The 24,310-nt window shown below is 41.6% G+C and overlaps 2 protein-coding genes across 7 annotated transcripts in view; both read left to right on the top strand.

The window, feature by feature from the left end:
* The first annotated feature begins 16 nt into the window (after positions 1–16).
* dck (deoxycytidine kinase) lies at positions 17–4,172 on the top strand. 2 transcript variants are annotated; one of them, XM_086053340.1, is made up of 8 exons: positions 17–135; positions 375–447; positions 635–750; positions 2,350–2,543; positions 2,642–2,789; positions 2,964–3,079; positions 3,452–3,551; positions 3,953–4,172. In XM_086053340.1, the coding sequence occupies exons 1-8, from the start codon at positions 37–39 to the stop codon at positions 3,977–3,979; spliced, it is 873 nt and encodes a 290-aa protein (XP_085909466.1). In that variant the 5' UTR covers positions 17–36; the 3' UTR covers positions 3,980–4,172. The 2 variants fall into 2 exon arrangements, with proteins under 2 accessions (XP_085909466.1, XP_085909467.1); XM_086053341.1 differs by lacking the exon at positions 17–135 and having other exon boundaries at positions 162–447.
* Positions 4,173–5,370: 1,198 nt separating this feature from the next.
* LOC147135440 (electrogenic sodium bicarbonate cotransporter 1-like) overlaps positions 5,371–24,310 on the top strand; it is a 28,997-nt gene continuing 10,057 nt past the window's right edge. For 2 of the 5 annotated variants that reach the window (XM_086054538.1, XM_086054540.1), the window contains exons 1-15: positions 5,371–5,676; positions 8,736–8,809; positions 9,871–10,047; positions 14,013–14,145; positions 15,058–15,218; positions 15,318–15,497; positions 15,706–15,801; positions 16,781–16,857; positions 17,695–17,852; positions 17,919–18,006; positions 19,912–20,066; positions 20,880–20,996; positions 21,093–21,267; positions 23,571–23,704; positions 23,928–24,190. In XM_086054538.1, coding sequence (XP_085910664.1) covers positions 5,660–5,676; positions 8,736–8,809; positions 9,871–10,047; positions 14,013–14,145; positions 15,058–15,218; positions 15,318–15,497; positions 15,706–15,801; positions 16,781–16,857; positions 17,695–17,852; positions 17,919–18,006; positions 19,912–20,066; positions 20,880–20,996; positions 21,093–21,267; positions 23,571–23,704; positions 23,928–24,190 — 2,005 coding nt within the window. In that variant the 5' untranslated portion in view covers positions 5,371–5,659. The remainder of the gene's footprint in view (positions 5,677–8,735; positions 8,810–9,870; positions 10,048–14,012; positions 14,146–15,057; positions 15,219–15,317; positions 15,498–15,705; positions 15,802–16,780; positions 16,858–17,694; positions 17,853–17,918; positions 18,007–19,911; positions 20,067–20,879; positions 20,997–21,092; positions 21,268–23,570; positions 23,705–23,927; positions 24,191–24,310) is intronic. The other 3 variants (XM_086054539.1, XM_086054541.1, XM_086054542.1) reach the window with 3 other exon arrangements.

Genomic DNA, 24,310 nt, shown 5'->3' with positions numbered 1-24,310 from the left:
GTTCTGCTTCCTGGGCGGAAGTGAGGACGCCCCAGGATGTTTTGTCGGAGGTGCCATTTTTCTCGCATCCTGTATCTCTTTGACAGGTTCCACGTTATATCCTCGAATAATTACACAAACTTTCAGCATGTAAAGGTAAAAAGCTGTAGTGTATTGTATATAATGTTATAAATAACAAAAATAACAACGGTTTTCGCTTGACATTGACATGCTTCCCGGAACATGTCTCGTTAATCGACGTATCACTTCCGGGTTGTTGATGCTGCTGTTGCCGCCAGACTTTGACGAACGCTGGACGCTTGTCATTATCGACACCGCGACTATAGATTTTAGAGTCGTTTACGGCTAACGAAAACATGTCTTTAACCCCAAAGAGGCCGCGCTCCGATCTCATGAACGACTCCATGGAGAAAAGGATCAAGCGAATTTCCATCGAGGGAAACATCGGTAATTGCAACTGAATGAATGTGTGTTGTGTTGTTAACGAATTATTCTAATACCTTGACATAAATGGCCTTAAGCTCCTCTATGCTAAACCAAAACAACGGCTAGTATATTGACAAGTTAACGTAGCTCATCATTGTTTGCAAACTACTGACTTGACTTTTTGTTTTTATTTTTGGGGGTGTTGCAGCGGCGGGAAAGTCGACCTTCGTCCGCCTTCTGGAGCAAGAGTGCGCCGACTGGGAAGTAGTACCCGAGCCCATCGCCAGGTGGTGCAACGTGCAAACAAGCGGCGACGACTTTGAGGCACAGTATTCCCCCGCAGAGTCGCGACTCGCGGATTCATTCATTCATTCATCCATCCGTCCATCCATCCATTATCTGAACCACTTTATCCACCCATTTGCCATTTCTTTCTAACCTATCCAACTTTATTCCCCGAAAATGTCAAATATTAATTGTATTTGTGCAGATTTGGTGTCAAGGACCTAACTATGTTGGAGTCAGTTGAAGAGCTTCTTTTAGACAAAAGTAGTCTTTTACAGCCCTTTTGTGGACTCTACGGTCAATTACAAACCTTTTAGGGTGCGTCAGTTACTCATGGATTTTGGCCATTCCTGGCAGGGCTCGGGGGAACTTTGTACAGTGACCCCTGTTTACAGTGCGGGATCGTTCCAGACCCACTTGCAATGGGTGAACCTCTATGATATAAAGACGCTTATAAAATAATTTAAAATATAAAATAATCGTTTTGCTACTTTCACACACTTCTGTGAAATTTAAACACACTTTTTCGGATGACCTATATACTAACATCATTAAAAAAATAAAATCACTTAAAATTAGCCATATAGTTGGTCAAAGGGATGCACAGTATACGAGGATTTGAAAAGTACTGCGATACCTCGCTGTCAAAAATCCAACGATGGCATGTATTTTAATCGACAGTATGTGGAAAGAACAAATGCCAAGCGATTGTGCTGCGGTAGACTGTAGCATACTTTATTCAGCCTCCATGCCCATGTTACAACTCACAGTTTAAGTTAACTATAATACTGACACATATACCAAAGAGTATTTTACTTTATACAGTATTGTTAAGCACTAAAATGTTCAATTATACCACATAATGTCTCTGTTACATAGCAATACCTTTAGGCGAATTTCAGCCAAATTAACATTCTGAAGCATAATTACATGTTCAGAAAACAAAATAATCCAAAGGTGTTTTCAAGAAAAAGTCACTCTTCCAATCCAACTTTGAAGGATTACATGTGTGGAGTGTGGACATGGATATGCCATCCATCTGTGCATGAGCATAACTGGGAGCGTCTTCATCTGTATTTAGAGTGCAGCTGCTGTCTGTCAGCATGTCCGCTGGGCACCGCTGGTCACACAACCAACCACATTCCAATCGCAATCGCAAGATGAGCCTTGCTTAAAGTAGACACACTCGCCCATATTTTTGTGTATAAATTCAAAAGTTATTTTAAAAATCTTGTTCCCCCACAGGCCACAACGAATAAATAATGGAACTTAGTATTATTTTAACATACTGCATTTCCCTGTGCTGGAAACACAACACAACTTTACATATGCCATGTGTGCTGGCGTTTTTGTTGCAATGTCTAGCATGACACATGGTGTTGTTGGGTTTCTTATTTGTTCATAATTTATAATGAATTTATAAATACAGTCGAAATAACTGAAAATGTATTAGTACAAATATGTACACAATTATGATTCATTTGTAAAATGTATACAATTGCAAATGACTTAAAATAAATTAATTTGTAACTACTTAAATAACCAGTTCAATGCCAGCCATTTTCAGAAAAGACAATCATTTTGAGGTAACAAAATATTGCTGCATCAAAATACACAACTTGTGGCCCCGCTCAGCAGGAGCTGACGTCGTCGCAGCGTAGTGGCGGCAACGTTCTGAAGATGATGTATGACAAGCCGGAGCGTTGGGCGTACACCTTCCAGACCTACGCCTGCATCAGCCGCGTGCGCGCCCAAATCCGCTCGGCCAACGGGAAGCTGCGGGAGGCCGAGAACCCTGTGCAGTTCTTTGAGCGCTCCATCTACAGCGACAGGTATGACATGGCATCTGTCAAGCTCAAGTTTTACTAGGGCTGCGACGATTCATATAAATAACCTGAGTCATCCCATTACAAAAAAATGCCAACAACAGATACATCTTCGCCGCCAACCTCTACGAGAATGAGTGCCTGAACGACACGGAGTGGTCCATCTACCAAGACTGGCACGGCTGGTTGCACAGCCAGTTTGGCCAGCACATTGAGCTGGACGGTATCATCTACCTGAGGGTACCCCCGGAGGTACGTCGCAGAACCCCACGTCACAACCACCCTCCAACCCCAAGCCCCTTTTCCCGCTTCTCTTTCTGAATCAGAATAATCTTGATTGGCCAACTATGGTAAACACACAACTAATTCATCTGCAATAGTTGGAGTCATTTACCCCCACCCCATTTACAATTTACATGCATGTAGAAGTGCTTGGAGAGGCTGCACTTGCGTGGCCGTGAGGAAGAGCAGGACATCCCTCTGGAGTATCTGGAGAAGCTCCACGTCAAGCACGAGAGCTGGCTGCAGCACAAGACCATGACGTAAGACCGCCAATTGTACACCCACACACCCTTCCCAGGCACTCCCCGTCCGACATGTTTACACGAGGGGGCCTGAGCTGGCCTCGTGCGTTCACGTTTGCGTCTGCCAGAGAAAGAGCGCCTTTCATGAAGGAAGCCTGAGGGAAGATGGAAGCGATCCCATGTGACCTGCATCTTCCTCTGCGTATGCCTTCTTGAGTGCGAGTGTAGTACTGTGTACATGCGTGGGGATGTGTGCACTGTATAGGTACACTAAATGTCAAAAATTTGGGGATGCTTTTTAGTGTTTATGAACGATAAACTGTGTCCAAACCTTTGACTGGTAGTAGTGTGTCTGACCAAGCAAACTCTATAACCCTTCTGGTCGCGCAGGACGGACTTTGAGTATCTGGCCGACGTTCCGGTGCTGACACTGGACGTCACGGAAGAGTTCAAAGGCAACAAGAGCAAGAGTGCTGACATGATGGAGAAGGTGAGGGGGTGGGTGATAGAAAATGTGAGGTCATTGTCTGTAACTGTCATCCAGATAGGGCTAGCGTTAAAATAAAAAATCACCAAAATCCGATTTGAATACATATTTTCCCCTTTGCGCATATAAAGGCGAATGTTGATGTTTTGAATTTGACAAAAGGGGAAAAAATTGAATTTGTTTATAATAATGACAAAGTCATTAGCTTTTTCTAAGTTAAAGAGGAACACTGATTAAATTCAGAACTCCCATCACACCAACACCCACTGACTGTCATGCCCGCATGATGCACTTTTGTTGATTATCTCCACACACACACACACACACACTTCGCCACATATGAATAACAACGTGTGTCTACATGTAGAAGGTTCACTCTAACTGAAATCTAAACTGTGTTCCAGGTGAAAGAGTTCCTGAGTGCCTTGTGAGGAACCGCAGAAGATGTACAGGCAAAAAGGAAATATAAAGGAACTATTTTAATTTTTTTTCCATTTCAATTTTTCAATTTTATTTTATTTTTTACATTGAAATGCCCCTGCAGTGACATTATTTTTAACCACTTGTGTGTATTTATAATTGTGTGTGTGGCTCACAGATTGAAATAAACTTCTATGAACTAAACGCTCCCGATGGTTTCCAACATGGACAAAGAGACTGGGATTTAAAAAGACAAAATAAACAAAAAACGTTTTTACTGATAAAAAACATGGACATAAGGACTACGTAAGATTTCTGTGTACAGTTAGAGAAACAAACAACTTCCTGAACAGAGGTAATTAAAAATTAAAAACTTGTTTCAGTGATTAAAACTTCACTTAATCCAGCAGATGGCACCAGTTCTCCTGACATAGTTGGGGTCTTTAGTTGACCTTTTTAATGCCATCCAGCGGGTACACCATGAACCGGTTGCCAGCCAATCTCTATTATAAATTATATAAAGCGAAATAAAGAAAAAGATAATACAATTCCCTCTTGAGGCTGGATGCATTATATTTGTATATTGTAAATGTGAATTTATGAATGATTGAAAAAGACATCTAAAGATTTCTTTTTTGTTTAGCGCTGCATCCAATAAAATTGAACAATAAATCACGGATAAAAAAGTTGAAAAATGCTGATGATGATTCGAGTGAACTTTGAAGTGCGTTAAATAATTATTCACAGGTATTGTAATAAAGGTACATTTTAATACATTTGCGAAGACAATATACATGTTAGAAACAGGAATATAAAAACAGCAGTGAAGCCATTTTAGTGGTTATATTGTATTTTTTTTTTAAATATTGTACTTAAGATATATAGTAATTACAAATAGAATGTAAAGTATCAAAAAATTCAATTGTACATGGTTGTATTCATATCTATCATTGTGCCCCTCGGCCTCCTGATATATCGGCTATACATGGAGAAGATCACATAATATTAGCGATTCTTTGTAGAGGATAAACAATACATGTCTGTTAGTATTGTTAATTGTGTGCATGTATTTTTGTCAAATATCTGTCGCTTAAAGTGTAATACCTGCAACTGATTCTGTTCCATAGCCCATCTATGGAGTTTTGCGTCGTTTGTTAGCATTAAGCTGAACCAACTTTACTAAGGCAAAGCTATGCGGGTGTCCACTTTAGAACATTTACTCTGTATAACAATAGAACATTTGTGCAATACATGTTGAACCGTTTGAAAAATGCTTTTGGTTGTTTGGACGTGGCTGGTAAATAATTGTGTAATTGTATATTATAATACAAATCCGTTTAAAATATTGAGAGGTGTGCGTGTGTGTTTGCGCATGTGCGTGTAAAGGTGGGGGAGTGACTCAAGGGAGCTGCCCCCATCTGGCTGACGTCACTGAGGAGGAGGGATGACACTTAAATGTGTCCAGAGGAGCCACCAGCAGCCGCAAGAACACGCGGACAACACTTTCTTTTTTTGGGCGTCGTCCGCCGACCACGATGACACCTGGACGCCACCTGTAACATACTCCCTTAACCCGACCTACCTACCGACTCGGGCGGGCTTCCCAAGCCGGCCCGGATCCTCTGTCGCTCGGCTACACGTCGGCTCGTCGTCTGCCTTCACCGCCAAAGTCAGAAGAATAAGACGCGACCATGAGTTCGGTGAAGAAGTAAGTCCGCCGAAACTTTTCAAAAAGTTTACCTTCGCCATTTTTAAAATTTATTCATGTTTGTTTATTTCATACGTGTTCGTAATGATGACATGTTCTTGAAGAAGACGCTAATCGGTTTTGCGATGAGCTGAGTGTCAGCGTGCATTAAGGCGCCGGGAGCCAAGGGAAGACGGGAGCGCGCGCGCGCACGCACGACAGCTCGGAGGACGCTCGAAGTCCAGAGCGCGCATTCCCCCCAACATACAAAAAAAGGAACAACCGGGGAGGGTGGGAGGCCTTTTTTGTCAGTTTCTACCACGTGTTGTCTCTTCTCAAATTATTCATTGTGTGTTATATTAAAACTTGTTTGAGTACTACTAGGCAAGGGCAGATGTTAACTTGAAAAATCTTATAATGTACCTTGTAGTACTACTAGTACGCAGTTGTCAACTGGCACCGTTTTATTCGATATCCTTGACATCCAGCTCAAGGTTCATGTACTTCTATGCTCTTTGGCCTCATTAGTAAAACGGTTCAGAGCACTGGTAGAATGACTAGAGTCCACTAGTAGAATGTCTTACGAGTATTTTATTGTAAACTACTGCACGACATTTATGCTCACTAGTAGGACGATTAGCAGGACAACAACATGTTACTAATGAGGCAAAACTACATTAGTTGACATCTGAAAGTACTGTTAGGGAAGCAGTGGCAGTAGATGTTAACTAGTCGATTTTTGCCACTAGAGTACCAGTAGCACACAGTTGTCAACTGTTGGACAATTTTGCCTCACTTGTAGTGTGTAGTAGGTCAACGAGTTAGGACAGAAAGTATAGTACATACATGTTTTTAGTGAGGCGAAACTGTCTACTTGTTGACTATTGTTTTCTACTAGAACTACTAGTGACATTATAAATTTCACCTTGTTAACATTTAGTACTTCCCTAGTGGTACAGGTAAAACCTTCTCTCGGGACTGCTACTTCTACTGTTAGGGTCAAAATATTAGGAATGGCTCTCACTTTGATGCATTTGTGACTTGAGTAATACTGTCATTCAAAAAGTGAAGATATTATCAGGTGGGTGGTGGTGGTTGTCATGTCATCTCTGATGCCCGAGCTGATGATGATGATGATGATCCTGACTCTACAGAGGAAGAGGAGGTCACAGAGCATTAAGATAAGATCAAAGGAAGATTTGCGCACTCTCGTTGGATCTTATCTGTGTTATGCTTTCATGCACAAAAGTGTGTGAGTGATTGTGAGAAAGAGAGATTGCCCGTGAGCGAGAAAGGAGGGTCTGTAAGTGAGAGGAGTGCATGTAATATAAATGTGTAAATGTGAGAGAGGTGTGTGTGAATGTAAGAGTGGCTGGTGTGAGGTGTGAATAAGAGAGTAATGTCAGATCATGCATGACCATTAGAAGTGTAGAATGTGAGAGTAATGTCTGCATATGAGAGGATTGAGAGAGGTCAGGATATGAGTGAGAGAGTTGTCACATTGTGACAGTGTGTGAGAGGATTATGCGGTGTGTGTGTTTTATTTTTTAAGAGAGAGTTTTGAGTGTCAAATGAGTGGCTGCATGTGAGTGGAGTGGAGTGGAGTGGAGTGGAGTGTGTGTGTCGTGTGAGAGGGAACTCTGCACTTTCCTATAAGAGCTGTGTCTGCATGTAAGAGAGGCAATAGCTTTTTTAAAGGAAGCCTGTGTGAGAGGAGATCTGTGTTTGAGAGGAATGTATATGAAAGGAGTGTGTTTCAGGGAGAGATGACTGATGACTGAGAGAATTGCGTCAGATGGTGATACTTTCTTAGAGAGAAATGTCTGCACGTGAGAGGAGTGTGTCAGAGTGTGCAAGTGTAGTGAGAGAGGAGTGTATGTGTGTTTCCCTGCATATCTGTGTATGTTTTTCCGCATGAGTGTGTTTTTCCGTGTATGAGCGTGTTTTTCCACATGCGTGTGTGTGTGTGTGCGTGTGTGTGTGTTTCCGTCCCATTCTGGTAATTCTGGCTGGTCAGCCGCCAGAACTTTACTGTCTTCTTAAGGCTGCAACCTGGGGCTCCTGCAATTCCTCTGAGGGCCAATGGAGAGAATGGAGGTGTCACATCACCCCTGCCACCTCCTTCCCAGCCCCATAACACCACCTACTCAAACACTACCGCTCCCATCCCAAGTGGATGTGCAGTCTTCTTCCTGAGTTTGATTACAAGAGTCCAATGAACTAGCATGATGCTAATTCAAATATAAGACCGCCCAAAGATTTTATGTTTTAAAAAATCTTTAGTGGATTTGAGTGACATCTAAGTTGACAAATATTTTACTTAATGTTATATACATTTACCTACCTGTGGCTTGATGGTGATACTGACACAAGCCACTATATCAAGACAAGAAAGCTCCTTACAATGCAGGGAGGGTTCCACCCTGAGTCCAGCATCCTGAGGCTGCACACAAAGCGGAAAGAGAGGGGCCGAGGACTAGTGAGCGTCACAGGCACTATCTAGGAGGAAAAAACAGGCCTCCAAGAATGCATCAAGAAGATGGCCCCCAGGGATGATTTGCTCAGTGAATGCCTCAGACAACAGAAGCCCAGTTAGGAGAAGGAGCCAGATGGACTTTCATGAAAAGATACTCCGCTGCATGGCATGTACCACTGACAAATTGAAAAAGTGTCTCACATCGAGAAAACATAACTGTGGCTGATAGTCTTGACTGAAATACAGCACGGAGGCACTAATCACTTATTTTGATTATTTTTAATGTTATGTATTTTGTGTTTAATTAAAACAATTGATTTGTATTCATTTCAATAAGGAACTACTAGACTGCCATTGTAATTTTTAAATGTTGTAACTTTACTAATCAGTCTTTATCTACATAATAATACAGGGTACAGTAAAATACAATAACAAATGTTTAAATAAATGACCAATTTCATTCATACTTAATGCAATAATTGAACGTGAATGGAATTGAATGTTATTTTCACTTTCAGCCACATGAACCAACACATTTTCAAATTATGATATAATATACACACTTTCCACATAATGACAAACGTTTTTGTTTTGTGTTTTGCAGAGTGGAGGACGAGGCGGTCCTGGACCGAGGGGCGTCTTTCGTGAAGCATGTGTGCGATGAAGAGGAAGTTGAAGGTGAGCGGTCACCATGGTTTTTCCCACACACCCACCAGGAAGTTTGTTGTGTAATACTTGCGGATGGCTGCATGAGAATGTCGTCGCTCAGGTAAAAACGAAAAGGGAAGTCCCAATACCGAAATTCTGATAGGGGGGAAGTATTGTCTAAATTTAGTTCAGATCAGTGGCAGCCTGATGGACTCGTGGTTAGCTCGTCTTCTTCGCAGCTGTGAAATTTGAGTTTGAACCTCTTTTCACTCACGAAGTCAGTTTACATTAATTGAACACTCGAAATTTTCTATAAAAGCCCAATGAGTTCCACATGGTCAAGGCAAGTTTCAAGTAGCAACAAGAAATTTGTTAGACATGTCATCCTCAGTAGACCCACAAAAAAGTCTCAAGAAGCCCATAAAGACAAAAGTGTGCCATTTTGGTTTGAAGCAACTATTTTAGGGTTATTTTGGCAATTTCAAGGGTCCTTCACAGACATAATTGTCCTAGATTTTGTCCCATTACTACATGATTTGGACTACGCATAATAGACAGAAGGATTACACAAAATCTGGCAAAGTTTTTGTTTTTGTCATTGTTAGTGGAACATTTATGGCAGAGTTTGTTGATTTGCCAAGTGTTTTGAAAATTCAGCTCCTGAAGGCAGTTTCACTTATAGCGTGAGATTTGGTAGACAAATCTATAATGAATAGCCCACAAAAAGAAGCCAATCCCAAAACAACATGGAAAGTCTGACATTTTAGTTTGTAGTCAAGTGTGTCGAACCTAACTCTTTTCACTTGTTACTGTTGACTATAAAGAACATCCAGACTTTCAATCTTGAGGGAGCAAAATTCCACATGGCTCCCGAAGAGTGAGGACAGAGGCGAGGTTTGATTTGTTCTCAGCTCTTTTCAACACTTTAAGTGGACGAATAATGCGTGAATAGTACAGACCAGATGGACATACAAGGTTCCATCTGATTAGCAAGTTTGCATGGCGGCCAAGTTTGATGACACCATAAAACACAAAACACCAACCTTACACGTCAGGCAGTTTTTTTTCACTAACTTTTGTTGTTTCGGCAGGTCACCACACAGTGTACATTGGCGTGCACGTTCCTAAGAGCTACCACCGCCGCAGACGCCACCGCCGCAAGTCCAGCCACAAGGAAAGACGTGAGCGCACCGATCACAGCGCTGAGGGGTACAAGTCGGACGGCGAAAATGCAGACGACACCGCTGCCAGTCTCCTCAAGCCGCTCAGTGAGTCACACTGTCACTCTGACCTTGTTATCAAATAATTGAGACTTTTCGCAGGGTTTAGGGACAGGGTCCTGCCACAAATAAGACATGTAAAAATATTCATAATTGCCCATATCATTGGTGGTCAAAAAAAAAAAAAACCTGACCAATGGAAATCAAAATAGCAAGTGCGACAAGCTTCCAGCTTTGTCGTCAGAGCACACCAGATGTCGTCAGTCTTTGTGGAAGATTAGTGTGATGACATTGTCGTTAATCTGAGATTGACAAGATATGGATTTGTTTTTTTGTTCTTATTTTTAACGCATCTTTTTACAAGAGATGTCATTGTGGGGTTCTGAGGATAAAAGCTGAACTGATAGTCAGTGCCATAGTTACCGAACATCCGTGATAGCATCTTCATGACAGGAAGTTTGGATACTTTCGGGCCACTGGGTATGCAGGAAATGTTTGTTTGAAAAAAAAAATACACTGGTGTTATGTATTTATTTGATTTATTTTTGACAATCTTTCTTTTAAATGTGCACCAATTGTTTGTCCTCTAGGACAACATATGTTAACATTAGGGATGCTCCAATACCACTTTTTTTCCAGACAGAGAACAATATAATGGATCACTACAACTGTGCGTGTAGGCCATGTTAACTTTAAAGCATTCCAATACAAATGTTAACTCACCAAATAATTTGTCTTTGTCTTGTACTACTGCACAGAAAGAACTAAATATGTTCACTTTCATTTTGCAAATTGTACTCAAACGCACCTCATGCAGCAGTTATGTGACTGCGAATGTAAACATGGATGCCGGCTGCGCTGAACAGCAAACCAGCATTAATTACACGACAAACAGGTGAAAAATTATGTCGACACAAACAAAATGCAATCACATTTACAGAGAATTATGGTGTTGCCTACCACACACAAACAACTGCAACTCAAAATGTGACTTTCAGGGCAACAAAGATCACAGGTCGGGCTTATGACGAGAAATGGAAGCTGTTCTGAGCGCATTACATGCAAATACACATCAAAAACAGAATATGAACTCCTAATTATCAACTATTCCAGCAAGTTGCTTTGTGTTCAGGCAGCGATGTTGATTTTTCACTTATCAAGCTCACGCACCCTCAAGTCTGCGCACAACAGCTTTGGAATCCCTGTTGTAAATGAGCACCAACTGTTTTTCCTCCTAGACAGCTTGCGTTAGATGTTTGTGTTCAGGCATCAACATTTTTGTAATCTTATGTATCGCTCCGGGAGTGCTTGTACCACAGTTTGGCATTTTCATTTTTCCCCATCTTAGTTTCTTGGGGTCACGTCCTTTATGATTGCCACCTTTGTTTTGCGAGCTCCTTTTTTTTTTCTTTTAAATTTATTTTTTTTATGGCCATTGGACATGCTTCATGAAATTGCGATGCACTAGCTAGGTGTTGGTGACTCAGTACGGTTAACAAGAAGACTCTTTGTGGCTTTATTTTGCTTTATCTTCATCTAAACCCCTTGCCTTATGAGGTCTTGTCTCTGGGTTGGTACCTTCAAAGGTTCTTTTGTTCTCCTAACACAAGGAAATATACCGGTACCTGTACCTTAGAACAGGCTCAAATTGTGACCTATTTAGTTAGTCTGTTGGAATCTCTTCTAGAAGCTTGTACCTTGAGTGACATAAACAGACTGCTTCTGTACCTTTTTATTTCTGACATTGGTGCTCTGTTTTACTGCAACCCTGCTAAATTAAGATCAAGTGTCGTGAGTTGGGATTAGAAGCTCAATTTGGAGCCTCTTGCGACTCTGCTGTTGTGTAACTTTCCCAGTAGAGTCGCTCCTTGGGCTAATCCTCATGGTGCCATGTCATCGAACGAGTTTGCGGTTCTGCTCTAATCAATGAACGCAAAGGACAAAAGCCGGCAGCACGTGACAGAGTATTAGTCAACCGTCGCTCTAACAAGAGACACGGGTGACACGCCCTCAAAGCTTCAGACCACACACGGCTTCTTAGAAGGAAGTAAACATTCGGCAGTTCCTCGGAGCAAGGGTGTGTCGAATAAGAGTAGTATCTGTTCCTGGCTGCCAGCTTGTCAAATTAGCTGATTGATGGATTTAAATCCATCCAATTTAAATGGAGCTAGCTCAAAATGTCTAGAAGTCAATGAAGTACATACTTCTGGTCACCCCTTATACCAGTCAAATGGCCAAGCTTCAACTTTAGAATTTTGCCCTCATAGCAAGTACTCCATTAATTTTACATAGTTATTCCAGAGGAGGTCATGTCAGTACACATTGGACCTTTACGCTGTAAATAGTCTGCATATATGTTTGAAATGGGAATATGGTGTCACCAATCACTTACACTATTTGTATCCCATTTCCCATGTGACTGTGAGAAAAATATTAGCAGGAAGGTTTACTCTCCGTAAGCACAGTCAAATGTGGTCACCAACTATGTTTTGATTCAATCTGGAGGAAGCGAAACCAGGAAGTGAAGGGCACGGGGTGGACAATTGTAGCAGCAGCAGTAGCAGTAGACAGGGGTGTCAAACTCATTTTTGTCACGGGCCACATCGTAGTTGTGGTTTTCTTTCGGAGAGCCGTTTTAACTGTGAAACCAAATAAATGTATGATCGACTCATATTATACATGTACACAACAAAATGATGAATGATAATCAATTTTTTTGGTGATTTATTTTAATAAAAGGGGGATTGGTAACAATAATGCTTGCAATATATTTTAAAAGTGAAGAAAAGTTTTAGCAAGAAACATGAAGTCTTTGCGCATAATTTGCTTTCGTGGGCCACATAAAATGATGTGGCGGGCCAGATCTGGCCCCCGGGCCTTGAGTTTGACACACGTGCAAGAGGAGGAGGTGGTGTAGTAGTGGTGGGAGTTGGTGGGTTGTGGAGCATCTCATGATATCAGCTATCACGTTATGCGCACATTCAAACCGTGAATGAATGTCTGCCTTATTTTTTTTTTTTCAAATGTTGACCTTATTTGGTGTTCTATTTTTATTTTCAAAAGTCTTGGGATTTACTGGGCTAACTTGGGATGTCGGGTATCATGTGAAAATGTGTGTTGGTATGACAATAAAAATCTTTGAATCTTAACTCCCTGATCCCACCGCCCAATCCCCGATATTACTTCCTGTCATTATAACAGTACTGCCCAATTCCTTGATGCATGAACACCCAACCTCTGATACTTCCACCTAACCCCCAATACTTCTCCGACCGCCTTTCCCTTACTAATATTTCTTATCTCCCCCAAGATCTTTCTGCTTAACCCACTGACACTTGCACCTAACCTCCCTGATACTACCTCTGAAACCCACTGATCCTACCACCTCACCGCCAATCCGTCCCCTGAATCCCGTGATACTACCAGCTAACTCCTTGATGCTGCTCCGTACCCCCATGCTACCTCTTAAACACCTACCAATCTTCTGCCATGCCCCTGATACTTTCGCCTAAATCCCAATACTGCCCAGTCCTACCGCCTAACACCCCCAAAGCTACCCCCAAAAACCCTGATAGTACTGCCTAACCCCCAATTGTACTTCCTGCTATATTCTAAACCCCTAAAGCTACTGCCGTAACCTAAATATTACTTCCTAACTCTAATCCCACCACCTAACATCCTGATACTACCTCCTCATGCCCACTTGTATGGTCTAACCCTCAATCTTACCTCCTAACTCCCTGATACTACTTCTTAAACTCCTGATCTTACCTTGTAACCTGAAACTTATTCCTCCCTGACACTACCACCAAATCCCCTGGTCCTACCATCAAACTCCCTGATACTAGATCTCATGACACCCGCCTCCAAAGAAGACCACTTGCTGGTCCCATGCAGAATTCCTGAACATTCCCCCTGACACTACCGCCTCATCCCCTGATACTACATCTCATGATGTCAGCCTGCCACAGATGGGAATCACAATCTGAATTACTGCATTCTTTGTCTTTTAGTTTCCCCGGCGGAGAGGATCCGCTTCATCCTGGGAGAGGAAGACGATGGCCCCCCTCCCCCTCAGCTCTTCACCGAGCTGGACGAGCTGCTGGCGGTTGATGGGCAGGAGATGGAGTGGAAGGAGACTGCCAGGTGAAGGATCTCCTTGCTGCCCTGTGCACTGGTGCATGGGGTTTCATTTTGTGTTTGGCACTGGGAGCCGCAAGCAGGGTGCTTACGAAACCCTTAATAAATTATAGTAGTGGGCGGGTGGACTACCGTTTTGCTCTTATCAGATGAATACCGGTAGTACCTGCCCCGTGGGAGCGGAACGGGGCAGAAACTCCCAGAGATGGCAAATGTACTCACACTCTGTACTTGAGAAAGAGGCAGATACTAACAAATATTGTATGAGAAAATACGATGCACTGGTCAAACTCCTTTAAGCCTACTTAAGTAAAAGTGCAAAAGTACTGTATACATTTTACTTAAGTACGCATGGTGCTTGAGCATCAAATAAGATGCCCCAACTGTGTCAGGGCACAACCTGCATAGACGGGATCACAAGCTCTGTGACCGTTACGCTGTCTTCGTAAGATGGTGTGCGGTGCCGAGCGAAACCCGATGCCCTGTAGGAAACCCCATCCGCCTCAGGGCCTCGAGAGAATGGCTCTATTGTGGCGGTGACATCTGAGGCAAGATTATCAGAAAGGATCCTTGTCATTCGTGTTACCTGCGAGTCTACTATGTGGCATCTTGAATGGTCTCCATCTCTGGCCTGCATCCCCGTTGGCTGGAAAGATCCTTCCAATCTCTCATAATTTTTCTTATATATTCCATGATGTTGACTCAACTTATGTCATCTAAAGCTTGGATCTTTCCAAAGTGAAATCCTCATAAATGCTATGCTATCATCAATACAATGCATACTTTTCTCAAATTGGGATTGTTCCGCCAGAGGACTGTTCTTTAAGAGGTTCCGTGTTTCTTCAAGGCACTCAGAGCGTCTCGAACAGAGATGGTCCAGCGTACCCCTAAACCTCTTTTTGCTTCTTGTGCATCCAGATGGATCAAGTTTGAGGAGAAGGTGGAGAAAGGCGGCGAGCGCTGGAGCAAGCCCCACGTGGCCACGCTGTCGCTGCACAGCTTGATGGAGCTCAAGACGTGCATCGAGAAGGGCACCATCTTGCTGGATCTGGAGGCCTCCACTCTGCCACAAGTCGTCGGTACGCCATGTTGCATGTAGCAGTCCCCGGCAGAACTCACGCTGACTTGCCGATTCCTACTTAATTTCCTCTCTTTTTTTTTTCTTGTGCTCATTACAGAGATGGTGACAGACAGCCAGATCGAGAGTGGCCAGTTGAAGGCAGATCTGAAGGAGAGGGTCATGTACACGTTGCTACGCAAGCATCGCCACCAGACGAAGAAGTCCAACTTGCGTTCGCTTGCCGACATCGGCAAAAGTGTCTCCAGTGCAAGCAGGCTGTTTTCAAGCCAGGAGAATGGTATTCCTCTCGTAACCTACCGGGTGTCACCTCCCACCGGCTGTTTTTTGGGACACCCTGTATATCTAACCTTTCAATTCTTTACACTTTACGTTCCATCTTTACACTAATGACTTCCTTTCCTCATTTCTTCCTGATTCCCAATTTTTCTTTCTCTTTTGGGCCATCCGCCGTCTCTGACTTCCTGCCCTCTGTTGGTGTGTTAAAGCACGCAACCTCACTGAGCCCCCGGTGCCTTGTTTATCCCCACATGAGCCGGAAGACCCCTGTGAGGTCCTGAGGAGCGCCAGCATGGGGTACCTCTGTAAGTGAGGTCATGGAGAATCTCAATCAGGCTTTAGCCGCTCATAGTGCAACTGGAATTATTTCCGAGATTTGTGTGAATCTGATACTGTTGGAAAGTCTTTAAAAGGTCTTGACATTTATTTCTGTTGTGGATTAATGGGCTTTTGCTGTTGCATAGAAGGCAGTTGGCAGGATAACTCCAGCCATTAACACAATTTAATCCTGTTGCCCAATGCCCAAACTCGACAGCCATAACCTACAACTAAACCTTTACCATCTGATACGACTGTCAAACTCCCTATTTTATTTTACCTAATGCCCTCATTTTATAGTAAAATCCCTACCAGCGACCCCCTTGATACAGCAGACAGACACTACCATCCATTCCTGAACCACCAGGTACCACAGCCTAACACTAAATACTCCTGCTTAATCGCCAAATACCACTGCCTAAACCCTCAATATTGCTGCCTAAACCAAAGATAACTTTCTTTAGAGGATAGAATATTGTTACAAAGAAAGGGGGTTACCTTAAACTCTAACCCATTTTAGCCATGACACTGACAATTAGGAGGAATTAGGAGTCATGGGATTTTTATCCATCTTTGACAGTTTCCAGTCTTTTGAGAAGACATGATTTTGGAGTGTGTCACTGGGAATCTTGGCCCAATCAACCAGAAATGATGAATTTGTCAAGCCCTATCTCTAATCCTGACTGTTTGCCGAAATTTAACAACGTTCCCGCGCTAATTAAGAACATTTCTCAGAATTTGCTGAGCCTCCTGACGTGTAAGATGAGTGGCCACGGTATGAATGAGCGCCTGGCGTCCATCCCAGGAGGCCTTAATCCTGCTGCATTTAGCCCAGGTTTCTGGCTGTGCTCATCCACTTTGCTGCTACCTCTTTCTTGATTCTATCCAGGGATTTGGTTTCTTTTAATGTGTCGCCAGAAAGGCTTTGTCTGTATCGTAACAGCCACCTTCATGGCCTCTCCACAGGTAGTCCCACCACGGCTCATCGCACCCTTACCTCCAACAGCCTGAGCGACTTCTCGGACAAGCCGGAGAAGGATCAGGTAATGTCCTAAACCCCACTCGGGTTGCGAATATTTATTTTATTTTATTTTGTAGCCGTGCCAAAACAGTATTTTTATATATGACACCTCTCCTGATTTTGTTATCCCCTCCAAAGAGACAATAGAGACTGAGCGAAAAAACAGCAGTAAACCGTGCCTCTCCTAAATATGTTTAATTGTGTATCCTAATAAAACTATGATACCAAAACACAGCAGTTTATTTGAAGGTGTAGGTATTGCTTGCGTAAAAAAACAATTCCATCATGATACATAGTTTCAATGCCAAACTCTTTAGGTCCTGCTTTCTCTCAAGGTCGCCAAGCTGCTCATTTGTTGCTCTGAGAGTCATAGATAAAACCTGCAGGTTAACCGGCTCTGCTCTGCACAACAATTTTCTTTCAGACAGCTCACTGTCTGTCTCACTGCATTCCCTTTTGCTGAACGACCAGTTGATTCATCTGCTTTTCATGTGTCAAGGCCTGCTCTTCGTCGTCTTCATTCTTATCTTTGCTTAGCGTAGTGATAAAAGTGTCGTCATCACATATCAGGAGTGCCTGTTAGCAAGAAGTTGGTACCACATTTTGTGCATGGATCCCCGAAAATTGCCAAGAGAGAAGACTGATTTGCCTTTCACACAAAACCTAACAAAACGGTTTGTGTTGTAGCCCAGTTCCGGCATTGTAGTATACACTATACCCATTCAGACAGACATCATTCTGCCTCTGTTGCTGAAGCAGTGAAAACTTCTTTCATCATGGCACAAGTGATTGTTAGCTGTTAAACTTTAGTCAATTTAATCTCATTTTTTGTCCCCCACTGTTATCCTCTCGATCCCAGCTGAAAAACAAGTTCATGAAGAAGCTTCCCCGCGACGCCGAGGCATCCAATGTGCTCGTGGGCGAGGTGGACTTCCTGGAGACGCCATTCGTGGCGTTCGTCCGCCTGCAGCACGCTGTCATGTTGGGAGCGCTCACCGAGGTCCCGGTGCCCACTAGGTACAAACGTTATGACCATAGTGTTACAGTTCTGATGCTAATGGCTAACACTCTGCTCTGCGCTAGGTTCCTCTTTGTGCTGCTGGGCCCAAAAGGAAAAGCAAAGTCCTATCATGAGATCGGAAGAGCAATCGCCACTCTGATGTCTGACGAGGTTTGTTCCCAATGTACACTTAACTCAGTGATGAATAGCTAAAATAGCTAAAAACTGTGGTTTTGTTGTGAACCTTTTGCCCACATGTAAAATGACTTCTTTTTTTTTAAATTTATTTTTCAGTTAGTATCAGATGTTTTAGTACGGATGAGTTAAATGCCGAGCAAAAAGCCTTTATGTTTTCTAACTATTATTATTATTATTATTATTATTATTATTATTATTATTATTACTATTATTATTTACAGTTGCTATTTTAAAAAGTACACATTTCAGTGCTTTTTGGATGAATAATTGTTGAAAAAAACGCTATACTTGAATAATTGAAAGCCCAAATGTTGTATATAACTGGTCTTTGGAATAAAAGCATATCATTGCTGTCCTGTGAAAAACACGAATGTCAAATTTTGGATTTTTAAAATTATTTCCACGTGAATGAGATGTCTGTAACGCTGAAACGTGGACGTGTTTTTCGCAGGACAGCGATATGCAAAATTACAATTTAGCATCTAGCTTTTTTTATTACATTCCATTTCAGAGTACCTTACTGAGATTTTTTTTTTATTTTATATTTTCAAAATAGGTCAATTTTAATGCTATTTTTTGAGAAATTGAGAACTGACACTGACTAATTAAACAATTGTGCTTTTGACAAAATGTATTTAATATTGAAACAATCAGCATTCAATTCCTTTTAAATAAATTTTCTTATTTGAAAACAGTGCAATACATTTCAAACTAATTGTTTTTTGTGAAATTTACTTTTAGTGAAATTAAATACATTGGAAAAAAAACCTTTTGAGAAATTATATATAAAAACAATTCAGTACTTTTATATAAAAACATACTGAATATTAATCAATTTGGAGACAATTTATTGTTTAAAAAATTAAGTAATTTTCAGACAAATTGTTTATAAAAAATTCAATGCATATATGACAAATTCTATACCTTTTTGAAAATTAAACATGAAAAAAATAGAGAAATTAGATATATATTTTGAGAAATTACATTTAGAAAAGTAATTTGGTGTTTGAGAAATGTAATTTTTATTTTAATTAAGAAAAATCCAATTTATTACCTTTTTGTGCTATGCATTTATTTATTTAAAAAAATAAACTATCCATCCATTATCTATACCGCTTGTCCTCACAAGGGTCGCGGGCGTGCTGGAGCCTATCCCAGCTGTCTTCGGGTAGTAGGCGGGGGACACCCTGAATTGGTTGCCAGCCAATCGCAGGGCACACATGAAAGACAAACAAACATCCGCACTCACAATCACACCCAGGGGCAATTTAGAGTGTCCAATCAACTTACCATGCATGTTTTTGGAATGTGGGAGGAAACCGGAGTTCCCGGAGAAAACCCACGCAGGCACGGGGAGAACATACAAACTCCACACAGGGAGGCCGGAGCCGGGATCGAACCCACGACCTCTGAACTGTGAGGCGGACGTGCTAACCAGTCAACCGCCGTGCCGCCCTAAAAATAAACTATTCAGTACCTTTTCAATTTTTTTAAACAATGTATTTGATATATATTTTAACATGCACTTTTTAAAAAAGCAACAAATTATGTCATTGTGCCGTACTTAACCATAGAATGTGTATGTACTTAATGTTGTGGCTGTGTCAGTGTCATGTCAGGAATGTTAAGTTCCCACGTTGGCCTCTGCACTTCCCAGAATGCACCCTATGTCAACATGGCAGCACGGGAAACACTTTTCCAGGATTTCCTCATGTTAAACTTTACCCCCAGAGGCATGTCAAAGCTTGACTGCACGTGTGTGTTCGGTCCCCACCCATTCCTGGACCACTGGCATGACATACTTTGTGACAAATTTACAGCCATGTTTTTCACAATTATGGGCGTTTGCGCATTTTTTTTTCTTTTGTCCTATGCTAGGTGTTCCACGACATCGCCTACAAGGCCAAGCACCGGCAGGACCTGCTGGCCGGCATCGAGGAGTTCCTGGACGAAGTCATCGTACTGCCCCCCGGCGAGTGGGACCCCGACATCAGGATAGAACCGCCAAAGACGCTGCCGTCCTCAGACAAGAGGTGGGTACTGTTTCGCAAGGGAATAGGGGCCGAGCCATATTGTGGGGGAAAAAAATTCCCCCAAAATTTATATTCAGTATTGAATTTTAGTTATTTGAGCGAAGTTAGATTTTTTTTTTAAACTAAATTTTTCATTAAATAAAAGCCCAGTAGTCCAACAGCACAAGTCAGAGGGAAGAGGGAGACAAGGGTCTTCCGCGCTCTTCCTCACGCATGCGCACAACACACCCAAACGTCACGGACAAGTTGTCACAAATATCCGCAACATCATGTTTCCTTTTTTTTTTTTTACAGCCGATTTCCGATCACGTGAGAGCAGCCATTCAAAAACAATGTGTAATGTAAAGCTTATATACAGATATTATTGGGCAAATTACAACTTTTGTAAGATTCAATACACCCCGGGGTTGACAAGTATGTATACATTTGGATGAAATGATAAACCCCAATACTTTCGAACAAATTATCTTTAATTTGACATGCATTAATTAATTAGTCTCAGTCCTTTTGCGTAAATTACATTTATTTGATATTTAAATAAAATGCTTTTTCTTTTTTTTCTTTTTTTTTGGGCAGCTACATTTTCGTTTGATATCTCCACATTTCTGTACTTTTTGGGAGGAATTTCCTTTTGGTTTAATTTTATTAGAATTCTATGGGAAATTGGGAGACTCCCGCCATGTTAAAAAACGGAAGATGAATCCCAGTTGCCATCACTGTCAGTTTCCCATAAAATGTCCCCTTTCAAAAGCAACATTTTTTTTCTTCATTATCTGACTTGTTGTGTTAAACAAAAATCTGTGGCGTCCCCAGAAAGAACCAGTTTGCCGGCTTGGAGCCCCCGCCCATGAACGGTGATGCCCCCCATGACGCGGGTCAAGGCGGGGGTGGAGGTCACCAGGTCGGCGAGGAGCTGCAGTGCACCAGAAAGTGAAGCAATTTTTTTATTTTTTATTTTAATTGGAGAAAAAGCTTTCATGCGGCGAGTGAGGGCTAGAGGATTTTTTTTTTTTTTTTTTTTGTCAGGTTCTGCGGTGGCCTGGTGCTGGACGTAAAGCGGAAGTTGCCATTCTTCGCCAGCGATTTCTACGACGCATTGCACATTCAATCGCTGTCCACCATTTTGTTTATCTACCTGGGCACGGTAACCAATGCCATCACCTTCGGAGGCCTGCTGGGGGACGCCACTGAAAGCATGCAGGTACAATTCACACACACATGCACACACACGGACACCATAGATTGCATATGTACACCATAGGTATACAGACACAGATCCATGCACACACACAGACACGACACATGGAGAAAAACATACACAGAGACACACACAAAATGAACAAAACAAGGAGACATGCGCACAAAGACTTAGAAACGTACACAAATCTATGCACACTGAAACCCACAAGAGGACAGCGCATACACACACACACAAATAGAACGACTCAAACACACACTACAAACATTACACAGACAAACAAAAGGGTTTGTGTGACGTCACCTTGTCTGGTTGACCTTGGAGTTTTTCTTTTTTTTTTTTTTTTTTGCTATCAGCACTGACTCAGCACACAGATCATGTTTTCCGCCATGATCACAAGGTACTTTACAAAGCACCAACTTTCCCGAAGTGTACACACACTTCACTTAACCTAAAGAGTCAGCGCTACTGATGATGGAATATTACACATAGATTGGATTGTAATGTGTTGGTGTACCTAATAAAATGGCCTGGCAGTTTACAAGCCCCACATATGCTTGCGTGAAATCTTTGAATCAAATGCCAATTTTTGGAACACTATTTAATTGACATAGTTTTGTGGTCAAATAAAACAGTTTTTTTGTAGTAGACACAAAAAAGTGTATATATCTTAGATGAAAAGTATAGTTAAAAGAAGTGAGTTAAGAAGTGATTTCATAAATTTCTGAAGTTTTTGAGAAGTTTTAATTTTATTTATGTAGTATATGTTCTACTGTTCTCATACTTGTATATAGTCTGAGCGTTTTGGGGAATGATGCTGATATTTTAATTATATATTTCAAATTTAAATAAAAACTCAAGTAGTTTTCAGAGATGTAAATATTTGAGATTTAAAAGTGAAAATTCTGTGTTTTATGAGGAATTGTATATTAAAAAAAAAAATATATATATATATATACATATATATATATATATAGATATAGATATATTTGCAGAATTTTAATTCTAGATGAAAATTTGAAGTCCAAACCTTTTTTTTTTTGTAATGAAAGTAACATTTGTTTTTTTACACACATATATTTTGCAAGTATTTGTCCATTATTGTACTTGTTTTATTATTTTTGTCAACTTTTTTTTTAAATAAAATTGCTAATGAGATAAACGATAAGATGTGACATTCTTCATAATTCCTTGTCATCAATTACTTTTTAAAAAATGTACTATTTTAAAGAAAAAAAAAAACGTTTTTGTGAGGGCTGGGGCTGTAGTTATTTTATATTTAAAAATAAAATGATACCTTCCAGTCCGATGTGCTTCGGCTGATGAGGGCATACACACATTTACAGTCATGTATGGCATCCTCTTGCTTGTGGCAAGCCGCACGATGTGGGGATTTGAGCTCGCCGTAAATAACCGCAGATCCAGATTACTTGGAGCCTCGTCATGTTAGTGCGTTTCCACTGACCTCTACAAGCACACACGTGCGCACACACGCACACACACACTTTCAGTGAGCAGAGGTAATTCCCGACCTGATGTGACACGCCCCCCCCCCCCCCCCAAAAAAAAAAAAAAACACACACAAGGAGCTTCAATCCATGGATCGTATAGTCAAATATTGCTCTTGTGGAAGCTGACACAAGTGCAACACAAACAGGCCTGTCCTGATTGGCCGGCCTAGCGGCATCGCGCACGTGCATACGCGTGTGTACAAGTGCACATGTGTGCGTACGTGTGTCTTCCAACTGAGTGAGCAGAGTTCACAACATTTGCTTTGTCCTAAAATTAAATAAATGAAATCTATTTGTGACATTTTGATTTAATGATCAGTATTCTTTTTCGATTTGAAGTATTTCAAGTACGATACATTTTACATTAATCCTTTTTTGCTGGTGAATTTTATTTTATACATTTTATTATTTATCAATTTACTTTTTTATTTTAAGAAATGTGTATTTTACTTACGTTATAAAAAAAACAGTACTTATTTGGAGTGAATTTTATTTAGTTAAAATAAACAATTAATCATCAATGAATTCGAGGAAACCAAAAATTTGTGGAGGAATATACTTACCGGTACTTTATCTTTTTAAAAGTAGAAAAAATATGAAGATTTAAAATAAAAGATAGATATTGCTTTTTTGGGACAAATTGAAGCCTTATTTCGTCTTGCTAAGTTTACTCATCTGCAGATGAGTTTGCCGCTCATGTGGAGGGGACGATGTTCTTTTTTTTGGGGGGGGGAGGGGGGCATTAGAAAAAAAAAAAATCATCATCATAATAAGAACATGCGTAATGTGTGACAGGGTGTGTTGGAGAGCTTCTTGGGCACGGCTCTGACGGGCTCAGTGTTCTGCTTGCTGGCGGGTCAGCCCCTCACCATCCTCAGCAGCACCGGACCCGTTCTGGTCTTCGAGCGGCTCCTCTTCAACTTCAGCAAGTCAGTTTTCACATTTCTTGGATTATCCTATTATTATGGTTTCCAGTGGCAGGAATAGGTTACAGTTAACAAATTGATTTGTTTATATCTGTATTCTCATTTTGTGACGCTCATACCTGTTTGGGCGCAACAACTAGGGAATTGTTGAAAGTTTGACATACGCAGTTGGTATTTGTATTGCTCTCCAATACAAGAAAAAGAAATGCAAATGTTGTGCGAGCAGAGACAACGGCTTCGACTACCTGGAGTTCCGCCTGTGGATCGGCTTGTGGTCGGGCATCTTCTGCCTGATGCTGGTGGCGACCGACGCCAGCTTTCTCGTGCAGTACTTCACACGCTTCACCGAGGAAGGCTTCTCGGCGCTCATCAGCTTCATCTTCATCTATGACGCCTTCAAGAAGATGCTCAAGCTGGCGCACCACAACCCCATCAACGCGCACTACCAGGCCGACCTCGTCACGCAGTACGACTGCAGCTGCGAGCCCGGTGAGAACTCCACTCGCCGTGGCGTAACTTCGTTCCGAGCACCGTAAGATTCACGCAATTTACGATACGATTAATTCTAGTAACAATGCGTCTCGATATAATTCACTCCAGTTGACTTAG

This window comes from Filicampus tigris, chromosome 15 (genome assembly GCF_054856515.1).
Source record: "Filicampus tigris isolate MCC_2025a chromosome 15, RoL_Ftig_1.0, whole genome shotgun sequence".
In the NCBI taxonomy this organism is placed as follows: Eukaryota; Metazoa; Chordata; class Actinopteri; order Syngnathiformes; family Syngnathidae; genus Filicampus; species Filicampus tigris.
This window is presented reverse-complemented; position numbering and strand designations above follow the sequence as displayed.

What these genes read in the sequence shown, in the direction of transcription:
- dck (XM_086053340.1), top strand. Translation starts at nt 37, where the DNA reads ATGTTTTGTCGGAGGTGCCATTTTTCTCGCATCCTGTATCTCTTTGAC. An exon ending in CAAACTTTCAGCATGTAAAG is followed by an intron (nt 136 to 374) that starts GTAAAAAGCTGT and finishes TTAACCCCAAAG; the next exon opens with AGGCCGCGCTCCGATCTCAT. An exon ending in CGCTCCATCTACAGCGACAG is followed by an intron (nt 2,544 to 2,641) that starts GTATGACATGGC and finishes TGCCAACAACAG; the next exon opens with ATACATCTTCGCCGCCAACC.